This window comes from Orycteropus afer, unplaced genomic scaffold (genome assembly GCF_000298275.1).
Source record: "Orycteropus afer afer isolate SDZICR_OR568_19922 unplaced genomic scaffold, OryAfe1.0 scaffold00033, whole genome shotgun sequence".
NCBI classification, from domain to species: domain Eukaryota; kingdom Metazoa; phylum Chordata; class Mammalia; order Tubulidentata; family Orycteropodidae; genus Orycteropus; species Orycteropus afer.
Window position 1 is genome coordinate 11244677 of NW_006921620.1, and position 17705 is coordinate 11262381.

Sequence of the window (17705 nt, forward strand, 5' to 3'; positions counted from 1 at the left end):
GTCGACGAAAGAGGGGGAGGCCTTCAATGAGATGGATTGATACGGTGGCTGCAATGATGAGCTGAAGTATAGCAGGGATTGTGGGGCTGGCGCGGGATAGGGCAGTGTTTCGTTCTGCTGTGCATGGGGTCGCTATGAGTCGGAAACAACTCGACGGCACTTAACAACAACAACAACCCAGGGACTGACTTTATCTGTGTGAAAAACTAGCATTCTTGAAACAACAATAACAACATGTCCACGTGAAGCACCAGAGTATAATATTCTTAATTACCTGAAAAGAATACCAGCATCTAAAGTCATACAGGCATACCTCATTTTGCTGTGCTTTGCTTTATTGCACTTAGCAGATATTTTTTTTTTTTCAAATTAAAGGTTTGTGGCAACGCTGTGTCAAGCAAGTCTATCACTGACATTTTTCCAACAGCATGTGCTCACTTCATATCTCTGTGTCACATTTTCATCATTCTCACAATATTTCAAACTGTTTCATAATGCTATTGCATAATTAATAAACTACAGTAGAGTGAAGTATGCAACTTTTAAATGCACTGGGAAAACAAAGTGAGTGTGACTTGCTTTATTGCGAAATTGGTTTTATTGCAATGGTCTAGAACTGAATCTACAATATCTCCAATGTACACCTGTATATTAAAAAAGCACAATGAATCGCCTTTTTCAACTATCATTAAAAGAACAACACAATATTTAGTTCACAAAGCATTGACTAATATAAAGCTATTGTATTTGACCCCACTCACTTAGTGCTTATGCTGAGAAAGGCTTATCATATTACTACTACTAATATGATGCATATAATAAAACAAACCTCTGTAAGAAGTTACACTCCAAACTGTGAAATGTGAAGGTTTCTGAGTGCATACAACTTGCTTGAAAACGTGATTAAAAATACAAAATTCTTCTATTAGCTGCACTGAACCCCTAAAGCAATTTAGGAATTTGTTTCTTACAGACAATTAATCACAGGCAGGCGTGCCAGATGAGAACTATTGATTGCCCTTTTCCAGGCTAGTGGCATTCAGACAGTAGACAGACAAATGCCCTAAGCAAGGGGAAGCATCTTTCTGCTTCTGCCTGGTGTAGCTTTTAATTGTTCTTTCTTAAAATGCGTGACATTTTGCTGTTAATCTTTAATGTAGAGCTTACTCTTTTTCTCTTTGAGCAACATTTACCTTTACACCAAGGTCCTTCATAAGCTCAATCTCAAAATTCACAACATCATAAGGCAACCGGAACTGAGGGATTTCAGAAGTACTAAAAACAAAAAGAAATAAGCATTTGAGAAAAAAAAGACGTATCTTAAAAGACACAACATGTATTTATTGATCAGTATTAAAGGAATAAATATCTCTTCTAAGGGTATTTTGCATATCGCATCCTGTGGGCCTGAGGACATCAAAATCTTCAGTTATATGGAAAAATAACAACATGAGCAACATTTCTTTCATATGTAGGTTCGACATGAGTGGAGCCAAATGAGTGGCAAAGTATAACAATAACAAAAGTTAAAGTAGAAATTGATGTGGAAATAAGTATCAATGGAGAACAAATGTTCTTGTTGTTGTTGTTAGGTGACATTTAGTCAGGTCCAACTCATAGCAACCCTATGTATGACAGAATGAAACACTGTCTGGTCCTCTGCCATCCACAGAATCATTGCTGTCCTTGGGCCCATCGTTATACTACTATGTCAATCTATCTCATTGAAAGTCTTCTTTCTTGCTGACCCTCTACTTTTCCAAGCATGGCATCTTTCTCTAGGGACTGGTGTCTTCTGACATGTCCAAAATATGTGAAACAAAATCATGCCATCCATACTTCTAAGGAACGTTCTGACACCAATAGACTTGTACATCTTTCAAGACAGATTTGTTCATTCTTCTGGTAGTCCATGGTATTTTCAATATTCTTCACCATCACTACAATTCAAATGCATCTATTTTTCTTCAGTATTCCCTATTCATTGTACAGCTTTCACATACATATGAGGCGATTGAAAATACCATGGCTTAGGTCAGGCACACCTTAGTCTTCAAAGTGACATCTTTGTTCTTTAACAGTTAAATAGAATCTTTTGCAGCAGATTTGCCCAGTGCAATATGACGTCTGGTTTTTTGACTGCTGATTCCATGGGCACTGATTGTAGACTGAAGCAAAATGAAATCCCTGACAACTTCAATCTTTTATCCATTTATTGTGATGTTGCTTATTGGACCAGTTGTGAAGATTTTCGTTATCTTTACATAGAAGTGTCCATTATACAAAGCACTGTTGATTTTTGGTCTTCATCAATAAGTCTTTTTTCCTTTCAGTAAGGAAGATTGTGTCATGTGCATATCACAGGTTGTTAATGAATCTTCCTCCAATCCTGACCCCATACTCTTCTTCATATGGACCAGCTTCTCAGATATTTTCTCAGCAATATATGTTGCCATTGCCATTGTTAGGGGCCGTTGAATCAGTTTCAGCTCATAGCAACACTATGTACAAAAGAATGAAACCTGCCCAGTCCTGTGCCATTCTCGGAATCACTTCCATACTTGAGCCCATTATCACAGCCACTGTGTCAATCCATCTTGTTGAGGGTGTTCATCTTTTTCACTTTACCCAGCATGATATCCTGCTTCAATGACTGGTCCATTCTGACAACATGACCAAAGTATGAGAGATGACGTCTGGTCATTCTCATTGTATTTCCACCAAGAGAGATTTCTTCACTTTTCTGATAGTTCATGGCACACCAGCTCATTGTTGTACACATGGTACAACAATATATAGTATACATAATAAACTATAGTAATGTAATATATAGGTATGTTTATGGGAGGTTGAAATTATCTCATTTTTTACTGCCATTGTTCTTGTTAGGTACCATTGTTGGGACAGTTCCAATTCATAGTAATTATATATACAACAGAATGAAACACAGCCTGGTCCTGTGCCATCCTCACAATCGGTGCTAAATTTAAGCCCACTGTTGTGTCCACTGTGTCAATCCCTTGAGGATCTTCCTTGTTTTCATTGACCCTCAACCAAGCATGGTGTCCTTCACCAAGATGTCCTTCCAGGGTATATTCAATATTCATCACCAACACCATAATTTTAAGGTATCAATTTTTTTTGGTCTTCCTTATTCAATGTCCAGGTTTTGAATGCAAATGAGGTGATTTTTATTACCCATTATATAGTAAAGATTGAGTTCTAAATGAAAGTTAATCTTGAGAATTTCAGTGAAGCACTGATCTCTAATATACACTGATTCAGTACAGGCATTTCTCACTCCAACTCCTTGCACCAATACATGTCTCCATCCCTATAATACGATTCCAATGTTTAAATACCTGATTTGGAATTGATAAAATGATACCACATGAGATGAAATTATTTATTTCAATTCTGTCATTGTGAAACACCACATGGAGTTTTCATTTGTGTTTAAAATTTCAACTAGTGACAAAGCGAAGAACACCCTTAATATTGAAATTACTTTCATTTTAGTTGTCAATTTTTTTGTTTCATAAGAATGAATTAAAACTATTTTTCATATTGCATGATTCTCTCTGAAAATAATTTCATAGTATAGACTCCAAAGCAAAAAAAAAAAAAAAAAAAAAAAAAACAAACTTGCTGCCATCAAGTTGATTCCAACTCATAGAGACCCCCTTTTGGTTTTGAGGCAGTAAATCTTTATAGAAGTAGATTGCCTAGACTAGAGGACAAGTAGTATCCACTCCAGGCATCAAATACACTAGGTATGCCACTCAACATTTTTGAAAACTCTTTGTTTCACTTATCATTACTTAACATTTTTTTTCTATTTATTTCTTGGTTTATAGTCTGTCTCCCCACCATTAGAATGTAAGCCCCTTACATGCACCTTGATCTGTTCCCTGCTGTAGCTCTACTATCCAAAATAAAAACAAGTACACATACTAGGTGATTGATAAATATTTAAGCAAGGGATGAAGGAAAAAGAAAAGGTAGGTAGATGTTAGGTTATGGTAGCCTCTTTTGCCAGGATAGATCTTTTATCTTTTAAACTATGGGGAGAGATTCAAAGATTTTGAGCAAGAGAGTTATATTATCAGATTGAAAAACTTCAAGGTAAATGGATCTGAAAAAGACAACTCAGGAAGCCAAGAGAAGCATTTGGAGGCTACTGCAGCATTGTAAGAATAGAGATGTTAAGGACATTGGAGGTGGAGGGGTGAGGAGACATTTTAAAAAGTATTCATAAAATATAATGACCAGGAAATTGAGAGAATAGTAGATAATTTTCATATTTCTGGGTGATTCCATTACTTAAAATAGGAAATCTAGAAAGAAAAGAAACATTGGTGTTGTGAAGTTTATGAAGAAAAGAAACCTAGAGTTTGTATGTGTGAGTCTTTTGCTCAGGACAGAGAAAATTCAACAGATAACATTTTTTAAAAATGGTTAGTGGGGAGGTGAAATTAAATCCTGAACGTAAATGAGATTACCTCTCAACATTATTTGATGAGAAAATGGATAAAAAGACATAAGGTGGAATTTAATAGGAATGATCACTTTCCAAGGTTATTTTGCTTATGAAAGCATTTTTCTTCTTGTTCCATCTGTGCTGTTATAAAAATCTAAGGTTTTATAATAAATTTTTCTTAGTGGCAACTAAAAATCCTTCAGTATAGTCAGTGGATTGCAGATCACATAACAAAAAAAAAAACTTTCTTCCTTGTATGTCCATGTTTCTTGCATGATAGCGGAATTTACTAATAACACTTCTTCTCACTTTTCTCAAACCCCAATTCTCATACTTTGATATAGCTTTGCTTTCATTCATTATTTTAAAGATATCAGGTTTTGTGAGTGTGCGTGTTGGATCACATACATTCTCAAAATATTTCCTATTGCTACAACTGTTTTAACTGGACCTCATTTCCCTTTATCTTATCAATATATTTTATATCCTATAAACATAAAATATAATACACATACTGAAAAAACTGTAACATTGTAATTGTTAAAGGATATATTGCCCTATCTTAATTAATAAATGTGTCATAATTCATATCTATTAATTTTTATAAGAAAAACAAAATTATAAAATATGTATGTATGCATTCATATCTAACACTATCCTTATTTTTCTTATTATAATTCCAAGCCCTTTTTAACTATTTTAAACTCAAGTACTGAAAAAGAAACCACAGTAGATGGAAAAAAAACTTATTATTTTATGAATTTGTTGCAGCATGAAAAATAATTGTATTCAATACAATAGGGATTAAATTCTGGGTATCTTTTAAAAACTCTAGTGATTTTTTCTTTTTCTGTTTTAAGTGTTTATTATACTAATTCACCTGGGATAAAAGAATCTTTATGGATGCAAGAAGAAGGAAAGATAAAATTCGACATTACTGCTGTAAGCAATTGATTTCAAATACAAAGCTAATTTAATCTTTTTAGCTACTCTGGAGATACAAGCGAATGAGAGGCATCTGTAAGTAAAAAAAATAAATTAACAGGAAAACATAGTGACTGAAATTCTGGTTAAATTCCATTATCTGTTTTTATAATCCTATAATAGTGACACAGAATGCCTCTGCCATGGAACAGTCCAAATGAGATTGATTAAACACTGTTTATTGTCCCTAGACACTGGGAAGAACCAATGTCAAAGCAAAGAAAATAAGCAGAATAAATAATAAATAAGATAAATTTGTTTAAAACAAAAGTTTGGTCATTAACCCAGGTATTATCTGTTCCATTAGAAAATTTTCAGTAATATATGAAGACACAAGTTTAGTGCCAATTTATATGATTTAGAAATGTCTACTTTGCACTAGAGGTTAAAAAGAGATAGAGATGCCAACAATCATAATCATCTTTTACCAAAATTGTCAGCACAAAATAATTCCCAAAAAGGGCTGTTTGCATTTTAGTCTTCTTGTGAAAAGGCGATTAAGGGGCAAAGACTTCTCTGCCCCCCCCCCTATTTTTCCAGGGTACACAACAATTAAGTTCATACTTTTTAAATTAGCTCACATATTCACTGGTGTGTATAATTGAAGAAAACTGTACAATGCTTATACATATGTTGTTAATAGATTATGTTTTTCCAATTAATAAAGCTGGGATAAAACACCATTAAAAAAGATAGTCTAAATCCTCCCAGCTAAATAACGTATTTGTTATTTTATTTTCCAGGAAAAAAAATTTTATGAAATATGTGTAATCCATGAAAACTCACTGTAGTAAACTATCAATACAGAAAAATAATTAATTCTTGACAATCAGTTCATTTATTTTTCAGTTTATTTACTCTTCATATCTTTTCTAAGGAGTCTTCCTCCTGTGTGACATTTTTTGTCTGATGACTCTATTAAACTATAAATCAAGTTTTATATTAATGATAGTTTATTTTGGGTTTGGCATATTTTCATTTGACCAGTATTAAATTTATACATTTATTACTACACATTTGGAGGTGCTAAAAAAATGTAAGCACAAATTACAGTCACAGATTCACTAAATTTATTCTGTAATGACTAAATATGATGAATATATTGTATAAAGAATGGTTCAGTAGGCATCAAAAGTTTAAATTTAAATAGCAACAGGTGGGCCAAATGGTTGTACATTACTTTTTTCTGATACAAGATGACACATTAAGGGAAAATAATAAATTTGAGCAATATTAATAACCCAAATAATTTATTTTTACATCAAATGCTTTAAGCAAAATCAATATCCACTCTCTATTTGTAGTAAGTTTTATTTCTCTGTGATCAGAAATTCCTTATGCATCCACTTTAGAGTCCCACTTTTTTTTTTTTTTTTTTAATTGTGGTTTGGGTGAAAAGTTTACTGAGCAAATTCATTTTCCATACAGCAGCTTACATATACTTTGTCTCATGACATTGACTGCAATTTCCCACAATGCAAAAGCTCCCCTCCCACTTCCTCCCAATATTTACCTCTTCCCTGTGTCCTTCCCTTCCATGCACTCCTGTGCCCTGAGCTGCCTCCCTGTGCATACATAGCCCTTCTATTCTCCCGTGATTGATCTCCCCAGGGAGTGCATCTACCTAAAGTAAATGTTTAGCTTATATGCCTGTCTTCTGTTTGGCTGGAAGCCACAGGAGTGGGTTCAATTCCAGTCCTGAGGGGCAGCTAGGGTCAATAGTCTCAGGTGTTCCACCGGGCTCTATCTAAGGACTAGCAAACCTGGTCCTTTTTTTTTTTTTCAAATGATTTTTCGTTTTGTTCCACATTGTTCTCCCACTCTATCTAGGATCTCCTACACAGATCCTCTGAATGGTTGACAGTGGTAGCCAGGCACCATCTAGTTCTTCTGGTCTCATAGTTGTATAGGCTGAGGATCACATGGTGTACTAATCCCTTGGACAAATTGTTTCCATGTGTCTGTGGTTTCTTTAATTCTTCTTTGCTCTGGATGAGGACAATGTGACCCATTGTCACATCTAGATGGTTCCTTGCAAGCTTTTAAGATCCCAGTCGCTACTCACCAAAGTAGGATATGGAACAATGAATGTTTTTTGTGTAGTATATTATGCCAATTGAACTTGATGTCCCCTGTGACCATGGTTGCAAGCCCACAGGTCCAGTTACTCCTTCTGGGTAGCTGGCTGTGGCCAAGAAATGACTACAACCTTGTCCCTTTACAAATACACTTGTGAAAACATTGTCTGCCAATCCTATACATGATCATGGGCACCCTCGCCCTTGCCTAGACACACCTAACAGTTCAGCCTGTCCACCCATCTTTGACAATAGATCAGTGTTTGCTCTCATTGACAACGCAGTACTGTATGTGCAAGAGTTCATCTTTGTTCTCTTTACCTCCCATGTACCTCTCTATGTATTCCTCTTCTTCATTGCCACCAAGTCCCACTTATTTTAAATGAAGCAAACTCCATCTCTTTGCTAAGCTTGGTTTGAATATGTGGAAGTCACTGATGCAAAGTGAATATTTTCCATTTCAATATATGAATTACTGTGTAAATAAAATGAGTATGTGACTGAATCCTGGCTTAAAATAATGACACTGACTAATATCAAATATTAATAAGGTATTAATGGGACAAAGACTTCATAAACATATATTAGAACAGAATATATTCAGTAGACTATGATGAAATTGTAATCACATGCAAGACTCAAGAGATAGATTATAAACTGAAAATATGTGAGCAGGAACTATGTACATAAAAAAAATGAGTAGTCTAATATTCTATGGAACTACCTTCTCCCTATCTCTAATTTCCATGACTTTCAGATTTATCTTCATTAAAGGAAAGATTCACAGGGATAAAACAATCTTTCTTGTGATTAGTATCCATAAAATATTTTGCTGAGATTCACATCAGGTACACAGAATTAGAAAAATTTTTTAAATAAATATTTCTCGATGCCAACAGCAAATGTTAAAGTGAGAAATGTAATCAAAATTTGAACATTTGGAAAGAGAACATTTAAAATACCATCTGTGTGCTTAAAGTTTCTATATAATTATGAACTAATAATATTCATAATTGTTTTACCCCATCATTTTTGTGACTATAAACATATAATAAATGTAGGAATTACCTTAATCCACCAACATATTCTTGTTTTTCAAATATAGTGATGTCAGAGTAGCCTAATCGAGCCAAAAAGGAAGCACAACTTATACTTGCAGGCCCAGCACCAAAAAGAGCAATCTTTGCAGAATAGGCTTCAGGCATTTTTTCTGGAGGAGGCAGAGAAGGATTTCTGATTTGTGGGATATTCATTGCTTTGAACACCTACGGAGAAATCAATTGCCATGGTTAAAATTTTAAGACTAACTTTTGCATTCATAAAACAGATTTTTAATAAGCTTCACATTCATTAGCAATTTATATTAGCAGTAAGAAATAAATTTCAGTATTAATAGGAAATACTTAGAAGTTCTATTGAGTCAAGTAGATGATGAGTTAAGCCTGACTAGCTCTTTCTCAATCTTGGAAATTACTTTCTAGGGTCATACCTCCTCTAGGAAGCATTCCTGATTAAACTTCCCTACTCCCACCTATAAGCCAGGATAAGTGCTCTGCTCCTCTGAGCTCCTACAGTAAACTTTATATACCTCTAACATAATCACTACCAACTTACTTGCTTACATATTATTTTGTCCATTGTAAGTAGCAAAACATTAGCCCCTTGAGTCAAGGAACGTGACAAAACTATATAAACACATACATAATACATGTTTTGGATGTTTTTTGAAAACACCTTACCACTGTAATAACAGCAGTTAGCATTATTTCTGGTCAAAAAATAAAATAAAATAAAACCAAACTCAATGTCGTCAGGTCGGTCCCGAGTCTTAGCAACCCCTCCTTGGGTTCCCGAGGCGGTATCTCTATGGAAGTAGATTGTCCAATCTTCCTTCCAAGGAGTGGGTGGTGCGTTTGAACTGCCAGCCTTCTGGTTAGCAGTCAAATGCCTTAGGCGCTATGCCACCAGAGTACACAGAAGATAGTCAGTAAATAATTTTTTGACTTCTGCTGAGAATAGATAGGCTTTTAAAGACAAAATTTAAAAAATCTCTTTAAAGAACTGAGGAACTACTGAAGTATGTCAGACTTCCAGGACCAAAATCTCAGAAGAGTAGAGCAGAGGGGGTAGATGATAGTTTAGGATTCACTTTTTCCCTGAGGGCATTTGCCATTTATTAGCAGCATGAGAAAATTGTTGTTGTTGTTGTTGTTGTTATTTGCCGTCCAGTCGGCCCCGACTCATAGCGACCCTTCCTTGGGTTTCCGAGGCAGTATCACTACGGAAGTAGGATTGCCCAACCTTCCTTCCGAGGAGTGGCTGGTGGGTTTGAACCACCAGCCTTCTGGTTAGCAGTCAAGTGCCTTAGGCACTATGCTACCAGAGCTCCCATGAGAAAATTAACACTCTTAAAAAGGCCAAAGCTCAGAAGAGATACCAAGAGAGATTTTGGCAATCTTCTAGGACTAGAGAGACTCTGGGTTTGGGGAATGTAAGATGCCAGGAACTTGAAGCAGAAGAAAGTAGAGAGAAGCAAACTTAATTCTTAAGCTGCATAAGACAAAAGGCTAAGACTTTAAACAGACAACCACTGTAAGGAAGAGGAAAGCTTTCTGTTCTCTCATGGTCCAGAGAAAAGAAAAACTGGAATTGAGAAATGCTGAAGAAGAATCCTTAGTAAATATGCCAGAATGTAGTTGGAACTTATGAAGGGCTAGATACAAGTGGGGCAAACTAAAGGTAGACAATCAACCCATCCTTGAGATATCTCAGCTATTGATTTGGATGAAGGTAACTTTTCCTCACTCTATCTACCTACCAAATGGTAGAGTAGACACTCTCTGAAGAATGATACCAACCATAGCTTATACAATATTTCATATACCTAGATTTTGATCTCCTAGCATAAGAAGAAAAAAATTGAAAACAAAAAAAGACCCACAAAACCCAATGACTGTAGCTATCAAACTTTAAAATAATTTTATTTTAGATGTTCAAAAAATTCATAAAGTGAATGTGAACTTCACATAGAAAGTACTTGTTAAAAATAAGAAAACTTAAAAGAGAAAAAATGAAAAAAAAACTTGAAATGAAAAACTAAGTAAATGTATTTAACAGAGTAAGTAAATGTATTTAACAGAGTAGACAAGTCATCAAAAATGGATAAGTGAACTGGAAGAGATAACAAAGCAAACCCACTGCCACTGAGTTAATTCCAATTCATACCAACCCTATAGGTTAGAGTAGAACTGCCGCATGGATTTTCTAAGGCTATAAATCTTGATGGAAGCAGACTGCCTCACCTTTCTCATGCTGAGAGGCTGATGGGTTTCAATTGCCAAACTTTTGGTTAGCAGCCCAATGCTTTAACCAAAGTGCAACCAGAGCACCTGGAATTGGAAGATAGGTCACTAAGTATCTAGGCTGAAACATGGCAAGTATATAGAGTAGGGAAATACAGGAAAGAACACAAGAGATGTAAAGGGCAACATAAAAGCTCTAAGGTCTAATATAAGTATAATTGGAGTCTTACAACAGGAAGAAAGAATGAAGCAAAAGCAAAATTTGAAAAAAAGTAGGCCAGGAATTTCTCTAACTGATGGAATACATCAAGGCATAGATTCAAGAAACTTTCAAACTGTAAAAGAGTAAATATAAAGAAAATCATATTTAGGCATATTACAATAAAAATTTCTGACAACCACAGTAAGAAAAATGAAAAATTGAAACCAAGCAAAGCATAAAGAAACAATACTGACAATGAGCAAAAAGAAGGCTGTCAGCTTTTCTTTTAAAGGAATCATGGAAGTCAGAAGACAATGTAATGATATACTTCAAGCACTGCAAGAATATACCTTTTATAATTATATTAGGAAGGAAGGTGAAATAAAGACATTTGCAGAGTTGGCAACAAAAAAAAAAAACAAGTACAAAACAATACTAAAAGAAGTTCTTTAGGAAAAATGCAAATATCTCAGATGAAAACAAGAAACACAGGAAGTAAGAGTACTGAAATAAACAAATGAGTAAATATAAATGATGCCTGATTGTATAAAATAATAATAATAGTAATGTCATGTAGGGTTTCAGATAAATTGAAACTGAAATGCATGACAAAAGCCATGAGGACGTGAACTGGAAGGAGCAGAAATACTGATGTATATTAGTTAAGGGTGTATGTTATTTGTCCACAATAACACTAAAAGAATAGTAAATATATATATACACATATATTATACACACACATATAACTAATGTGTGTTTGGGGAAGTAGAATAAAAACACATACTTCATTAATTCAAAAGAAAGAAATGAGAGAAAATTATATAAGAATTGGGGGAGAGGGCTAGAAAATAGAATAAGATGGCGAATACAAACTTAAAACATAGCAACAACTGCATTAAATGGAAGTGAGATAAAACTTTAATTACAATACAAGCACTTTCAAAGAAGCATACCTTAAATATAAGGGCACAAAAATATGTAAATTTAAAGGATGAAAAAAATTATATCATGCAAACAGTAGCTAATCAAAAGTTGTATATCAATATTACGTATTAGACTTTAAGGTAAAATACATTATTACTAAGTTAAAGAAGAACATTTCATGGTAATAAAAAGTTCAACTACCAGCAATATTTTATAATTATACAATTTCAGCTAAATACAGATTGTATTGTATGTAAGGAACCCTGGTAGCATAGTGCCTAAAGCATTTGACTGCTAACCAGAAGGTTGGCAGTTCAAACCCACCAGCCACTCTATGGAAGAAGACTGGGCAATCTACTTCTATAAAGATTAACCACCTTGGAAACATTTATAGTTATATAAACAGAAATGGGAGCTCTGGTAGCATAGTGGCTAAAACACTTGACTGCTAACCAGAAGGCTGGTGGTTCAAATCCACCAGCCACTCCTCAGAAGGAAGATGGGGCAATCTACTTCCATAGTGATACTGCCTCGGAAACCCAAGAAGGGGTCACTATGAGTTGGGTCCGACTCGACGGCACATAACAACAACAACATAAAGAGAAATGGAAAGAACTAAAAGAAAAAAATAAATCAATATATTCTCATTATTTTACTCACATTAAATATTGACCATCAGTAGAACTGGCTCATAAATAAATCAAGGATAAATTGTTTATAATATCAAATGGACTACCTAACAGGGTTATTTGCATTTAATAGGTAGAACAGTAAAATACTTTTGGAATCCCAAGAAATGATCAAGAGATATAGATGGGAGTTTTTCTTGGGAGTGAGGTATAGGGGAGATATGCTACTATGGTTTCTTGAAATCACCCCATAAATACGACCAAGTATTCTGAAAAGACTGTTATTTAAAATATATAAGGAACATAAAAACATGGTTCTATTTAAAATTTAAAGTGAGTATTATCAACAAGTATTCACCACCACTACCAGTTGCTTTCAAGTTGATTCCCACTCACAGCGACCTTGCAAGACAGAGTAGAACTGCCACATAGATTTCCAAGACTAGAATCTTTATGGAAGCAAACTGGCACATCCTTCTCCTGTGGAGTTTGACCTTTCAGTTAGCAAACGCTTAACCACTGCACCACCAGGGGTTTTCACAACTATTACAAGGCCTGAATCAAATGGCCTCCATAAATGCTTTTGTTCTTATTTTCATCCAAATACATCATCACATTCCACTGCTTTACTCACTTATTTCTTTCCTCAACTGTAAGATATTTAAAGACACATCTTTAAATTCACCATTGAATTTCCAGTGTGTTTACATACTATACATATATAAATTAATGAAGAATTCCATTCAGATTAATGATATAATCACTTTTTATTTACACTCAAATTTAGGGTTTCACAAATTACAGATGTATATTACTGCTGTTTCCTGTATTATCCAACTAGTTCAGACTTTCTGTCACATTATCTTTGAGTCAACATGTTTTTACCTTTATTTTATTTCTAATCAACATGAAAAAGGAACTAATTAATGCAAATTCTAAATTAATAATGTACTTCACTTAATAATTAAAATGAACTTGACATCTACTTATTATTATATCTTTCCAAAGTAAAATAGTTATATATACTCTTGTGAATATTTTTCACAAATAGATATTTAAAACATACATTTAACATGATCGGGGTGAGCTATAGATAATTTCTGTTAGAGATTAAATGTTAATTTTTCTCAGGTTCATTCAACAACTCTTAGATTTGCAAACTAATAATTTAAAACCTCACTTGCCCATGTAAAAATTTATAAGCATTTATAAATTGACATTGAATTTTAACAAATTTCAGAAACAAAAAAACACATAAAAACAAAACTAAAACCACCAAACTCATTGCCATTGAGTCAATTCCAAATCATAGTGATGCTATAGGGGTATGAGGTAGCACATAATAGTTTTTTAAAGCATTTATTGCTTGTATCTGATATAATGGAGGATTTAATGTGGTTATGGATTTTAAAGGCTGAAACGCTTATATTATAACGTGAAGGTAAGCTATTACAATAATATAGAATTGGATTTGTGACATTTCTGCCTTGTTACATTCACTCAGATGCAAGAAATATTTTCATATTTATACATATCTGACATAAATTCTAGATAATGGCATGCAAATGAAGTACAAATTATCCAATAATATAAAATACGTATACATTTTAACCAAAGGATATTTTCATTATTTTTTAATGAAATCCTTAAATGTCCTGAAAAAAAATATTATGACAATTCAAATATTAAACTCCACAAATATTTATGGAATCCCTACTAGAGAACCTACACAGAGTTGGAAGTTCTCAGGAGATTGGAAGGAATGAAAATTAATATATTCTTCTACATACATGGCATTGTGTACATGAATTATACTGTGAATGGATACCCCCTTCCTGTGTAATTTTAGGCTCTGCATCTTATGAATTGCTCCCCAAATATTGATTTCATCATCCTGCTCAATATAATAACCTATGAATTTTGTGGGAGCTCTGGTGCATTTGACTAAAGCATTTGACTGCTAACCAGAAGGCTGGCAGTTCAAACCCACCAGCCACTCCTCAAAGGAAAACTGGTCAATCTACTTCCGTAGAGATACTAACTCGGAAATCCAAGGAGGGGTCGCTATGAATTAGATTAGACTTAACAGCAGTGACAGTATGCATTTTATAGAATGTTGGAATCATCTTCGTAGTTTGAGAATATTTGAACAAAATTTTTGTAACTTTTAGCACAAAAGACAGTATATTTTACGAGGTCTAGCTTTAAAACTAGACTGCCTGAGAATAAGTCTTACCATCCATCACTTTCATAGTGTGTGATGCTAAGCAAGTTCCTTAACATTTCTATACTTCAGACTCCTCAATTGTAAACTAGGATTAACGCTGTCTATGTCATATAGCAGGAGCTCTGGTAGCATAGTGCCTAAGGCACTTGACTGCTAACCAGAAGGCTGGCGGTTCAAACCCGCCAGCCACTCCTCGGAGGGAAGGTTGGGCAATCCTACTTCCATAGTGATACTGCCTCGGAAACCCAAGGAGGGGTCGCTATGAGTCGGGGCCGACTCGACGGCACATAACAACAACAACAACATGTCATATAGCTAGTATGAGGATTAAATGAGTTAATACATGTAATTTGTTGTTGTTGTTATGTGCCGTCGAGTCAGCCCCGACTCATAGCGACCCCTCCTTGGATTTCCTAGGCAGTATCACTACGGAAGTAGGATTGCCCAACCTTCCTTCATGTTAAGCACTATGGAAAAGTCCCTGGCCATGTAGCAAATGTTACTTCATAATTCACCTAGTCCTTGAACATAGTGATTCTGACAAATTGAAGAAAAAAACAATTTCCCATAAGTCAAGTAAATCGTTCCACAAACTGTGTGTGGGGGCTGGTAGTACATATTCCTGAGTATGCATCTAAGTACACTATAAAGCTATGAGAAATGAAATAAATAATTTACACATTTAAAATTGCAATTTTATGAAGGAAATAAATAATATCTAATAAAGTAAACACTGAACCATTTAAAATTATGAGTTGTGTGATATTTTTATCAGCCGATTAATACACAGATGTGTTAGTAAAAAAGGTAATTTATACTATTGAGAAAAGAGCATGCATTAATTTTGTGTCAAAGCTTAATAAATTAAAAATTTAAATAAGACTTACAAGAAAAAGGTGAATAATATTACATACACAACCTGCAGTAACAGTAATAACAATAATCCACAAGTGGATACATACATAGATAGACACATAAGCTGAACCAGAGTGGGAAGGCAAGTGGGATAATACCTATGAGTATATATAGGTTTGACAGAGGATATCTCTACCTCTATATACGTGCTGCAAATATATCCATGAGTGTAGTAGAGCATACAAGGGGCAAAGTTATGAAAACTTCTCAGTCATAAACAAACACTTCGAGGCAATGAGTCACTGGGCCTGGAGGCTCAGTACTATAGTCTCAGGGGACACTGAAGTCAACTGGCATAGCATAGTCCACAAAGACAATGTCCCATATCCTACTGTGTTGTTGTTGTTAGATGCCATCAAGTCATCTCTGGCTCATAGTGACCCTATGCACAGCAAAACAAAACATGGCCTGGTCTCCCATCAGCTCCACGAACCTTACTATCTTTGAGCCCATCACTGCAGCCACTGTGTCAGTCCATCGCATTGAGGACCTTCTCCTCTATCATCGAATCCACTTTACCAAGCATGACATCCTTCTCCAGGGAACGGTCCCTTCTTACAACATGACCAAAGTAGGTGAGATTAAGTCCAGCCATTCTCACTTCCAGGGAGCATTCTGGCTGCACCTCCTCCAGGACAGATTTGTTAGATCTTTTAGAAGTTCATGGTACTCTCAGCATTCTTTGCCAGCACCACAACTCAAAAGCATCAATTCTTCTTTGGTCTTCTTTACTCATTGTCCAGCTCTCACATGCCTATGAGGTGACTGAAAATACCATGGCTTCTGACAGGCACACCTTAGTCCTCAAGGAGACATCTTTGCTCTTCAGCACTTGAAAGGTCCTTTGCAGCCAATTTGCCCAGTGCTATACATTGCCTGATATCCTGACTGCTGTTTCCATTGGCATCAACTGCAGAACCAAGCAATGTAAAGTCTTGGACAACTTCAATCTTTTTTCCATTTATCGTGATGTTGCTTATAGCTGTGAGGATTTCTGTTTTCTTTATATTGAGGTCTAATCCATACTGCAAACTGTATTCTGCAATCTTCATCAGGAAGTGCTTCCAGTCATCCTCACTTTCAGCAAGCAAAGTTGTGTTGTCAGCATATCACACGTTGTTAATGATTCTTCCTCCAAACCTGATGCTATGTTCTTCTTCATATACTCCAGCTTCTTGGATTATTTCCTCAGCATAGATTGGATAAGTATGGTAAAAGGATACAACCATGATGCACTCCCTTTTTGATTTTAAACCATTCAGTGTCCCCTTGTTGTGTTTGAACGATAGCCTCCTGGTCTACATATACGTTCCTCATGAGTACAATTAAGTGTTCTGGAGTTTTCTTTCTTCTCAATGTTACCCATAATTTGTTATGATCCACACAATCAAATGTTTTTGCATAGTCAAAAAAAGGTAAGTAAATATCTTTCTGGCATTCTTTGCTTTGAGCCAAGATCCATCTGACATCAGCAATGATATCCCTCGTTCCATGTGCTCTTCTGAACCCAGCTTGCATTTCTGGAAGTTCTCTGTTAAAATACTGCAGCAACCACTTTTGAATTATCTTCAGTAAGATTTTACTTGCATGCAATATTAATGATGTTGTTCAATAATTTCCACATTCTCTGGGATCACCTTTCTTGGGAATGAGTATAAATATGGATCTCTTCCAGTCAGTTGGCCAGGTAGCTGTCTTCCAAATCTCTTGGCATAACTGAGTGAGTGCCTCCAGCAGGGCATCCATTGTTGAAACATCTCAGCAGGTATTCCGTCAATTCCTGGAGCCTTGTTCACCAATTCCTTCAGTGTAACTTCAACTTCTTCCTTCAATACCATTGGTTCTTGATCACATGCCACCTCCTGAAATGAATGAACATCCACCAATTCTTTTTGGTACAGTGACTCTGTGTATTCCTTCCATCTTCTTTTGATGCTTCCTGCATCATTCAATATTTTGCCCAT

At 35.2% G+C, this 17705-nt stretch overlaps 1 protein-coding gene across 1 annotated transcript in view; it reads right to left on the reverse strand.

The window, feature by feature from the left end:
- The window catches only part of DPYD (dihydropyrimidine dehydrogenase), a 1117863-nt gene that overhangs the window by 831601 nt on the left and 268557 nt on the right, over window positions 1-17705 (reverse strand). The window contains exons 5-6 of the mRNA XM_007936128.1: window positions 8611-8807; window positions 1194-1275 (exon numbers count right to left, since the gene is read on the reverse strand). Coding sequence (XP_007934319.1) covers window positions 1194-1275; window positions 8611-8807 — 279 coding nt within the window. The remainder of the gene's footprint in view (window positions 1-1193; window positions 1276-8610; window positions 8808-17705) is intronic.